Raw genomic sequence first — 10,639 nt, forward strand, 5'->3', positions numbered from 1 at the left:
CTCATGTACTCAGTGACACCAGGTTTTGGGAGTGGTTGTATCAGTAATTGTAAGATTTGTGGATTTTATTGAAATATTATATTTTCAAACTTAAGAGAAATTGTGGTTTATTGAGATTTTCGGCTTGCCTAGTATTGAGATAGGCGCCATCATGACAGGTGAGATTTTGGATCGTGACAAGCCGATTCTTTCCACAATTTCTTCGACAACCTGGATTCTACTACTTTGAAGGACGTCACCGGTTTGGGCGACTTACCGGTACGAAGGAAGATACCGTTCCTGGGAGCTGGCGGGTCTTCTTCAAGCCCAAAATTAGTGAACCAGTTCCTCGCTCCGAGTGTTGATCCTACTCGAAGACGTGCAATTTTTATGTCCATTTCGGAGGACGCCCGGGTTCTCTCTGCCCCAGTGGGGATTGCTAGTTACCTTCGGTGCTTGGTGACCGAAGAGGATCAAGCTAGAATGAACGAGGTAGAAGCGCCCTGCCTGTTCAACGAAGCTCAACATGCGCTAAATCGGGTAATTTCGAATGTCCTTTCATTATGTACTTAGATTCAATAATGAATAATCCTAAAATTTTCTTTGTGCTTGCAGGCCTAGGTGCTTCATCACGAGGCTTTTCTCCGATACTGGGAGGAGTTCAAGCGTCACGAGGTCGAGACTCGGGAGCTTGCCGAGAAGAAAGATGATTACAAGCTTCTTAGTGAGAAGCTCCAGGCCGAGTTAGAAGCGGTTCGGAAGGAACATGCCGGTTTGTCGAGCAGGTAATATGAATATTCGAACTTAGTGACGATGATTCAGACACATTGGCTAATGACTTAAACCCACAGGTTCAAAAGAGACTTGACGAGATCGGACAGCTCCAGGTGGAGGTGGACATGGTGAAGTCTGAGGCCGATGAATGGAAGAAAAATATTGACCGCCTGGCCTTGGAAAAAGAGACTGCCCGGGAGCATTTGGCTTCGGCTGAGGTTCAGCTTCAGCCTATAAAGGAAAAATATTTGGTGCAGGCCAACACGATCGAGGGAATCCATTCTCAGTTAGCTTCGGTTGTTTCTGGTCAAGAGGTCCTGGCCAAGGAGCTTGAGGCGACCAAGTTAGAGGTCGTTGTGACCAAGACCGAGGCCGATGATAAAGTGGCTCAGTTCAAGGCTGATGCCGAGGCCATTCAGGAACAAGAGAGAAACATGGTGAAGCATGCGAGGTGGCAATCCCGAAGGGAGACCCTCGAGGGAGTCCATGCTCAGAGTTTCGACATATTGGCTGAAATCGAGAATGCCAAGATATGCGAAGCCAAGGCCCGGAAGTTAGCTTATCCCGAGGAGGATTCCGAGGGGTCTGAAGAGTCGGGTGGGTCCGATGGTGGCGAAGACCCTGTAGGCAATGATGTAGCCCCTGATGAAGATTAGGCCATTTAGGTTTTTTTTTTACCTTTAGTACTATCTTTTGTTGAGGCCGTTCAGCCTTTTGTAAAAATTATTCATTGGGGCTATTCATCCCTTGTAAATTTTTTTTGTTATATATATAAGGCTTTTCCTTTACATAGTTTTTGAATCTTTCCTTAGCTTTATTTGTATTCGCAAAGGTCGAAATGCCTTAGAATGAAATGATTAGGTTATGTTCGAATGTTCGAAGGCATTGTAGGGATTCGGTGTTACCAAAAACTTTTCCCCAATAATAGTTTAGGTTTATAGCTTGTCAAAGATAGCTTTTAAAACCGGTTATGAGAGATTTTCAAAGGCCTTGTTTTCGTTACGAGTCTCTGACATTTCAGAGCCATATTAGTGTGAACGCAGCCTTTTTAGTTCAGGCGCTGCCAAATAAACTTTTATGCCCTCGAGTGTTTTTAACTCAGAACGATCTTAGCCTTTAGATTCGGGCAATTCTAAATAAGCTTTGTGCCCTTGGGTTTCGTTAACTCGGAACGGCCTTAGCCTTTAAGTTTGGGCAATGCCAAATAAGCTTTGTGCCCTCGGGTTTCGTTAACCCGGAACGGCCTTAGTCTTTAAGTTCGGGCAATGCCAAATAAGCTTTGTGCCCTCGGGTTCATTAACCCGGAATGGCCTTAGCCTTTAAGTTCGGGCAATGCGAAATAAGCTTTGTGCCCACGGGTTTTGTTAATCCGAAATGGCCTTAACCTTTAGATTCGGGTGTGCCAAATAAGCTTCATGCTCTCGAGTGTTTTTAACTCGGAATGACCTTAGACTTTTAATTCGGGCAATACCAAATAAGCTTTGTGCCCTCAGGTTTCGTTATCCCGGAACGGCCTTAGCCTTTAAGTTCGGGCAATGCCAAATAAGCTTCATGCCCTCGAGTGTTTTCAACTCGAAATGGTCTTAGACTTTTAATTCGGGCAATGCCAAATAAGCTTTATGCCCTCGAGTTTCGTTAACCCGGAACGGCCTTAGCCTTTAAGTTCGGGCAATGCCAAATAAGCTTTGTGCCCTCGGGTTTTGTTAACTCGGAACGGCCTTAGCCTTTAGATTCAGGCATGCCAAATAAGCTTTGTTCCCTCGAGTATTTTTAACTCGTAATGGCCTTAGCTTTTTAATTCGGGCAATGCCAAGGTGGCAGTCCCCGAGCGAGAGTGAATGTTCAAACTTGGATTAAGGTGGCCCTTGGGCTCGATAGCCTTTAGCTTTAGGAATTTCCTTGAAAGATGTAAGATGTACTTTAAAGGACACGATGTTTATGTGCAAGGAAGAATCTTCTTTTATATTCTTGTACATAATAGTTGTACATGTATACATGTTTTGTGCCAGGGCTCGAGCGGTCTGTGTGGGCACGGTTCATTTGACCGTTTGGCCCTTACAATAAATCCTTTCCTTGTTAAAGTTGATATCTCCGAGGGTATTGCCCCCAGTGTTCGAGGTTGACCGAAGAGAGGCTTCGAATGCTGTTGTGATCATTGACATCGGTTCGTATCCGGCCTTCGATTATAAGTTAGCACGATTTACTTGCTGTTACGTTAAAAACCTTGCCGGAAAACTCATTTGGGACAAAACTGATTCAAGGAAAAAAAGTGCAACACGTGCTTTCAGACCTAGGATCTCGTATCATCCTTTGCAAGTTGCCTGTAAGTGTCAGTTTGAAATGTAAAAAGAAAAATAAAAGAAAGAATTGTGGTCATACCTTAGCAATAATATAGTTTTAAGTGAGATATATTCCAATTGTTTGGTAATTGCTCGTCGTTCATTGTTCCGAGCTTGTAGGATCTTTTCGGGTGATCTCGATAATTTGGTACCGTCCTTCCCAGTTTGGCTTCAATTTCCCTTCGTTCGAGTTTCGGGTGTTCAGTGTAACTTTTCTTAATACTAAGTCCCAGTATTGAAATATTGAAAGTTGGCCCTTCGATTATAATATCTCTCGATCCGCTGTTTTTGGGCGGCAAACCGGACAAGGGCGGCTTCGCGCCTTTCATCTAATTGTTCTAGGCTCGTACTCATAGCCTCGTCATTCGATTCCTTTGTTGCATGTCGGAATCTGATGCTTGGTTCTCCGACCTCGACCGATATTAAGGCTTCGGTGCCATAAACCAAAGAAAACGGTGTGGATCCGGTACTGGACTTCGAGGTTGTACGGTACGCCCATAAGACCTCAGGTAGCATTTCTTTCAATTTTCCTTTGGCGTCGATCAACCTCTTTCTGAGGTTTTGGATTATGGTTTTGTTGGTGGATTCTGCTTGTCCGTTCCCACTGGAGTGGTAAGGAGTGGATAAGATCCTTTTGATCTTATGGTCTTTAAGAAACTTGCTTACTTTGCTGCGAATAATCTGTTTTCCATTGTCGCATACAATCTTGGCCGGTATTCCAAATCGACATATAATGTGATCCCAGATAAAATCGATGACTTCTTTTTCTCTGACCTTTTCATATGCCTGAGCTTCCACCCATTTAGAAAAATATTTAGTCATAAATAAAATAAATTGGGCCTTACCGGGCGCCCGTGGAAGGGGACGATGTCGATCCCCCATTTCATGAACGGTCATGGTGACAAGACCGAATGTAGCGGCTCTCCTGCTCGATGAATCATCGGAGCATGCCTTTGGAATCCATCGCATTTTTGAACGAACTCATTTGCATCCTTTTCCATGTCGATCCAGTAGTAACCGGCTCTGATTATTTTTCAAACCAATGATTCGGTGCCCGAGTGATTTCCATAGGTACCTTTGTGGATTTCCCTCAAAACATATTCGGTATCCCCCGATCCCTCGGTCCCAAACATATCATCATCGGGCCATCGAACGTTTTTCTGACTAAGGTTCCATCCTTGGGATAAACTAAATCGGGCTGCCTTTGACATATGGTCCTCTATTCTTTTGGGTCCGAGGGCAGTTTTCCGGTCCTGAGATATTCCACGTACTTATTCCTCTAGTCCCAAGTTAGGCTCATTGAATTGATCTCGGTGTAGCCTTGTTCCACCATTGATCTCATAAGCTGCACAATTTCTCCCGAGTTGATCTCATTGTCTTCGACCGACGATCCCAAGTTAGCGAGGGCATCAGCTTCGCTGTTTTGATCCCGAGGTACATGTTGCAAAGTCCATTTTTTGAATCGATGTAATGTCACCTGTAACTTGTCCAAGTATCTCTGCATTCGTTCTTCTCTGACATCGAATATCCCATTAACCTGGTTTACCACAAGGAGTGAGTCGCACTTGGTTTCGATCACCCCTGCCCCCAAGATTTTGGCTAATTCAAGGCCTGCAATCATGGCCTCATATTTGGCCTCGTTGTTAGTCAATTTCACAGTCCTAATAGATTGCCTAATTATATTACATATCGGTGGCTTTAGTACGATGCCAAGTTCGTACCCTTTTGCGTTTGAGGCGCCATCTGTGAAGAGGGTCCAAATTCCCGAAGAAGTCCCCGAGTTAATCAATAACTCTCTTTCGACCTCGGGTATTAAGGTCGGCGTAAAGTTGGCCACGAAATCTGCCAAAATTTGGGACTTAATGGCGGTCCGGGGCCGGTACTCAATATCGTAACCACTTAATTCCACGACCCATTTGGCCAATCGACCTGAGAGTTCGGGCTTATGCATAATGTTCCTTAATGGGTAAGTTGTTACGACACATATGAGGTGACATTGGAAGTATGGTTTTAGTTTCTTGGAGGCGCTTAGCAAGGCGAGCACCAGTTTTTCTAGGTGAGGGTACCTAGTTTCTGCCTCGCCTATGGTCCTACTAACATAATAGATCGAAAATTATGTACCTTGTTCTTCCCGAACTAGGACTCCACTTACCGCTATCTCCGAGACCGCCAAGTACAAGTATAGTTGTCCATCTGTCTTTGCTGTGTGAAGTAGCGGTGGGCTCGATAAGTATCTTTTGAGCTCCTCCAGAGCTCGTTGACATTCAGGAGTCCATGAGAAGTTATTCTTCTTTTTCAATAGTGCAAATAATCTGTGGCTCTTGTTGGACGACATCGAGATAGATCGCCCCAGAGCGACTATGGGCCCGGTTAGCCTTTGCACAGACTTTACGTTGTCAACGACCGTGATATTTTCTATGGCTTTGATATTGTCGGGGTTGATCTCGATTCCTCGGTTGGATACCATGAACCCGAGGAATTTACCCGATCCAACTCCGAACGCATATTTTTCCGGGTTCAGCTTCATATTGTATTTTGTCAATATGCTGAAGGTTTTCTGCAAATGTTTTAAATGGTCCTCTGCTCGCATGGACTTAACCAATATATCGTCAATGTAAACTTCCATCAATTTTCCTATTTGTCACGTGTCGAAGCCCACTTTTTGCGAAAAAAATGAGGCGCGACACAAACGGCATTACATTATAACAGTATGTGCCATATTTAGTGATAAAGGAGGTTTTTTCGTGATCACCCGGGTCCATCCGTATTTGGTTGTACCCGAAATAGGCATCGAGAAAACTGAGGATCTCGTGGCCGGCCATGGCATCGATCATACGGTCGATGTTGGGCAAAGGAAAAGAGTCTTTGGGGCATGCTTTATTCAAATCTTTGTAATCTACACACATTCTTACTTTATTACCTTTTTTAAGGACTACCACTACGTTTGCTAACCAATCCGGGTACTTAACCTCCCGAATGGACCCTATTTTAAGGAGTTTAGATACCTCGTCCTTGATGATAGCATGTTTGACCTCGGACTAAGGCCTCATTTTTTGCTTGACCAGATTGATTTTCGGGTCCAGGCTTACTTTGTGAGTGGCTATCTCCGGTGGGATCCTTGTCATATCAAGATGGGACCAAGCGAAATAATTTATATTAGTTACAAGGAATTGAAGAAGTTTTTTCCTGAGCTCGAGAGTTAACCCCGTGCCTAGGTATACCTTTTGAACGGGTAGATGCTTGACCAATATAACCTGTGCCAGCTCTTCGATCATTGATTTGGTTGTGTCGGAGTCATCGGGGATTATAAAAGATCGGGGGACCCCATAATCATCGTCTTCATAAGTCCCCTGCTTATCCGAATGTGTCGTGGCCGGTGTCGGTGACTGCTGTTTGGCCTCTTGGTTTGTGCCCAGAATTGGTTCCTTCGATGTTGTAAGTACTGATATTGGAATCACTTCTTTGGCTGCAAACATCTCTTTTGCGGTTGATTGTTCCCCGTAGACTGTCTTAATACCTTCCGGAGTTGTGAATTTTAACACTTGGTGAAGAGTTGAGGGTATTGCCCTCATGTTGTGGATCCACGGCCTTTCGAAAAGGGCATTGCACCTCATGTCTCCTTCGATCACATAAAACTTGGCCTCTTGTATGGTTCTGGTGATATTGACCGGTAACGCTATCTCCCCCTTAATGGCTTCACATGCCATGTTGAACCAGTTTAGAATTTTGACTGCCGGCACGACTTTGTCTCGTGGAACGAGTTGTTCCATAACCCTCGACCGAATGATGTTGGCCGATCTACCTGGATCAATCAACACATGTTTAATTCACATTTTATTTACGAGTACAGATATTACTAGTGCATCATTGTGAGGTTGTTCGATCCCTTCCGCATCCTCATCACTGAAAGATAAAATTCCTTTCGGTATGTAGTCTCGAGTTCGTTTCTCCCTAGTGATGGATACTTTGGTACGTTTCAACATCGGCTCCACCGATGATCATATTTATGATGTGTTGAGGTTCTGTATCTTCTTGTCCTGTCTATTTGTTAGAATCCCTGTTTGTAAAGTGGTTCTTGGCTCGGTCGCTCTAGAATTCTCGAAGGTGCCCATTATTGAACAAACGGTCCACCTCTTCTCTCAGCTGTCGACAATCTTCCGTTCTATGACCGTGAGTGCCATGATATTTGCACATTTAGTTAGGGTCCCTTTGAGCCGGATCGGATTGCAGAGGTCGAGGCCATTTGGTATCACTGATGCACCCGATAGCAGGAACGATCGCGGCAGCATCGACATTAAAGTTGTATTCTGATAACCTCGGCGCTTCTTTAGGACCGATGGACCTGTCGAAGCTATTTTTGATCATGTGCACCCGGTTGCTTCAACCTTGATCATTTCTCCTGTCGTTTCTTATGGGGTTCTGCCTGACCCACTGCTCCTTCGATCTCCATTATATGGTAGATATCGATCCATGTTTGATCTTGGCTCACGATTGATGTCTCTCTTAACTCTGTCAAGGGTTCTGACAGGATAAACAGATTCCGAGGGGCCCCCGAGTTGGTCATCTTTGACTCTGATTTTTTATTGATACCGGTTATGTACATTTGTCCAGGTAACTGCAGGGTATTCTATCAGATTCTGCTTTCGTTGGTGTAAAGCGACCGAGCTCCGAATATTGAGTCCCTGAGTGAAAGCTTGAACAACCCAATCATCAGCGACTGGTGGCAGGTCCATTCGTTCCATTTGGAAACGGGACACGAATTCTCTGAGCATCTCGTTATCCTTCTGTCTAATAATGAAAAGGTCTGATTTCCTGGTCTCGACCTTGATAGCACCAGCATGTGCTTTCATGAAGGGGTCTGCAAGCATAGCAAATGAATCAATAGAATTAGGAGGTAAAGTGTGATACCATGTCGGAGCTCCTTTTGACAGGGTCTCCCCGAATGTTTTTAGCAGAACAGACTCGATCTCGTCGTCTTCCAAGTCGTTCCCTTTGATAGAGCACGTATAAGAAGTTACATGCTCGCTTGGATCGGTCGTTCCGTTATACTTAGGTATATCGGGCATACGAAATTCTTTGGTGATTGGCTTTGGAGCCGCGCTCGGAGGAAAAGGTTTTTGCACGAACTTCCTGGAATCCAGTCCATTCAATACAGGAGGTGCTCCTGGGATTTGATCCACCCGAGAATTGTAAGTTTCCACCTTTTTGTTGTTCACCTCGATTTTCTTTTCCCCTGATTCTACCCGTTTTGTCAGCTCCTCAGGCATCTTTATAATCTTGGGATTAGTACCCGATTCATGTTCATTGGACCTTACTATGACCGATTCATTTCTGCGGGTGACTTCATGGGGCGGATCGAATTCAACCCTGCTCGGTGTCTGGCTTTGGCTTTGCAACTGAACTATTGCCACCTGTTGAGCTTGCATCATCTCGAAGATCATCCGTAGGCTGATCCCGTCTTCTTCATTGTTTTGTGTGTTTTGAGCTGCCGATCGAGCCCCACCACGGATGCTATTTTCGGGGTCGGTAGGCAAGTTGGCGTCGATCGCCACATGTGAATTAACATCAATCGGGTCTGCGATCGTAATTCCTACGGGACCAGCGGGTGGCCCCACGTTACCGGGCACTATGTTGTTATTTTCACCCTGGTGACCGGACTCGTTGTCGATATGTAGGGGTACTAATTGAGATTTTGACATTTTTTGCCTGAAATCAAAGATACTTCAAAGAGCAAGTGTAAAGTAGTGTGTGTTATGAAGATTTGTATCAAATAACCACTATCATTTCCCCAATGATCTATAAAGTAGGTTTTATGTGTTATTACCCTCAAAATCGGATTGTTATAAGGACATGTGAATTAACTTGATACAAAGCGATAAAATAAACTGCAAACCACAGGAATTGGATGATTTCAATTTAAGAATTCCATCCACCCTTTAGTTGAATATACTTTTATTAACAGAAAGAATATCAAAAGAGTAGGAGCTTGGAAAATATATTGCTTATGAGCGTATGTTACAATGTGCTTCATGGATTGTAAAGTCCCCTTTATATATGGAGGGAGACCTACCCCTTAGGGTATTATTTAATTGCACTATAAAAACATAAGTCATTGATTTTGAAGACCATTGGTTTCCTTTTTGACCAATTCCGTGATTTTTGCCATAATGATCGGTTAATGGCAAGAATCACGGACCCTTGTCGGACGAGTTGGCAAATCTTTCTTCGAGACCGTTAGAAACAGGACCGGTCACGCCTTCGGCAAACTCGAGGGCAAATCTGATGGTTTTGATGGCTAATTTTGATAGTTCTTTGGGTTCGATCATAATCATCCTGTGCCGATCTCGGTTAGTGGTGTCAGTCGTTAGATCGATCTTTGAGCTCGACTTTACCTGATTATAGATATTTGGACCCTTGCCTAACCAAGGAGTTCGGAAGCCCGATCGAATATCGAGCTCGGTTTTACCCGTATACAATGTGCAAAGAGAGCCTCGCAATTTGACCAACCTCACAATGAAACCCGTATCAGTATAAGGGGACGCGGGAAAAGTCCCCACTTTTCAGTTCCAAGGTCAAAAGCAACAATCAGTGGTTCTAATTTATTGCCAGGTCTCTCCATCTTAGCACTAGCAATCCAATGCAATGAACCATTAAGATATGTACCTGGTTGATCTTCATATCGGAGGTAATAAGAAACTTCTTCTTCAACCTGTCTCCAACAACTTGATCTCAAACTGAAAACCTTAACATCAGAGTGAAAAGAATCTTTTTCAGTTCCGGGAAACTGCACAATTCTAACAACCTTATAGTCATCATTAGTAACATCATACCCAAAACCAAAATTAACATGCACATGGACATGGTTTTCAGTAATCCCCACAACTGGTATCTTCTTGTATTTTCTCGTTGAAGGGTTCCATAAGGCAATTTCATCCACAGTATTTGATATCAACAATAATCCATTACAAGAACCAAGTATCTTGGTGTTAATTTCACAAGACATCAAAGGGTTGGTCAATTCTTTGGGAGTAACAACTCGGGAGTTGAGAGAATCAAAGTCTAGAGAGTAAAAGCAACGCTTTCCATATTCAAAATAGTCGACCTTTCTCAACATCACCCCAAGGTTAGAATTGGTTTTCACTGAATACTTGACATGCAATTTTGCAAACTCTTCACTATCAATGAGAGCCCACCAAGTTCTTGATATGCACCTACAACGTAACACACAATCAACGGGTAGTCGACAAAGGATTTCGGTCAGAACATCCAATGGAAAGGTTGACATTGTTTTGGACAGAGTAGTCAATTTTGGACTGACGATTGGGATATAGGAGGAGGGTACTAAGAATAAGGCGGTGTCTTCTAGATGAGCCTTTTCTGAATATGAATATATTATTTATATATCACTAAATTTCTTCGCAATTCACACTAACAAAAATTGTATTTAGAAAATAAGATATAAGACCCAAAGCCCGGGACTTTTTGTAACACAAATTTTTATATTTTATTGTTTAAAATATAACATTACTTTTGAAATTCTAATTTAA

At 43.5% G+C, this 10,639-nt stretch overlaps 1 protein-coding gene across 1 annotated transcript; it reads right to left on the reverse strand.

The window, feature by feature from the left end:
* Positions 1-9,600: 9,600 nt before the first annotated feature.
* On the reverse strand, positions 9,601-10,377 carry LOC107787734 (F-box protein CPR1-like). Its single transcript, XM_016609346.2, has one exon. It carries the CDS (start codon positions 10,375-10,377, stop codon positions 9,601-9,603), a length of 777 nt encoding a protein of 258 aa, XP_016464832.2.
* Between the last annotated feature and the right edge of the window lie 262 nt (positions 10,378-10,639).

The sequence above is a fragment of the Nicotiana tabacum genome, chromosome 9, assembly GCF_000715075.1.
Source record: "Nicotiana tabacum cultivar K326 chromosome 9, ASM71507v2, whole genome shotgun sequence".
NCBI classification, from domain to species: domain Eukaryota; kingdom Viridiplantae; phylum Streptophyta; class Magnoliopsida; order Solanales; family Solanaceae; genus Nicotiana; species Nicotiana tabacum.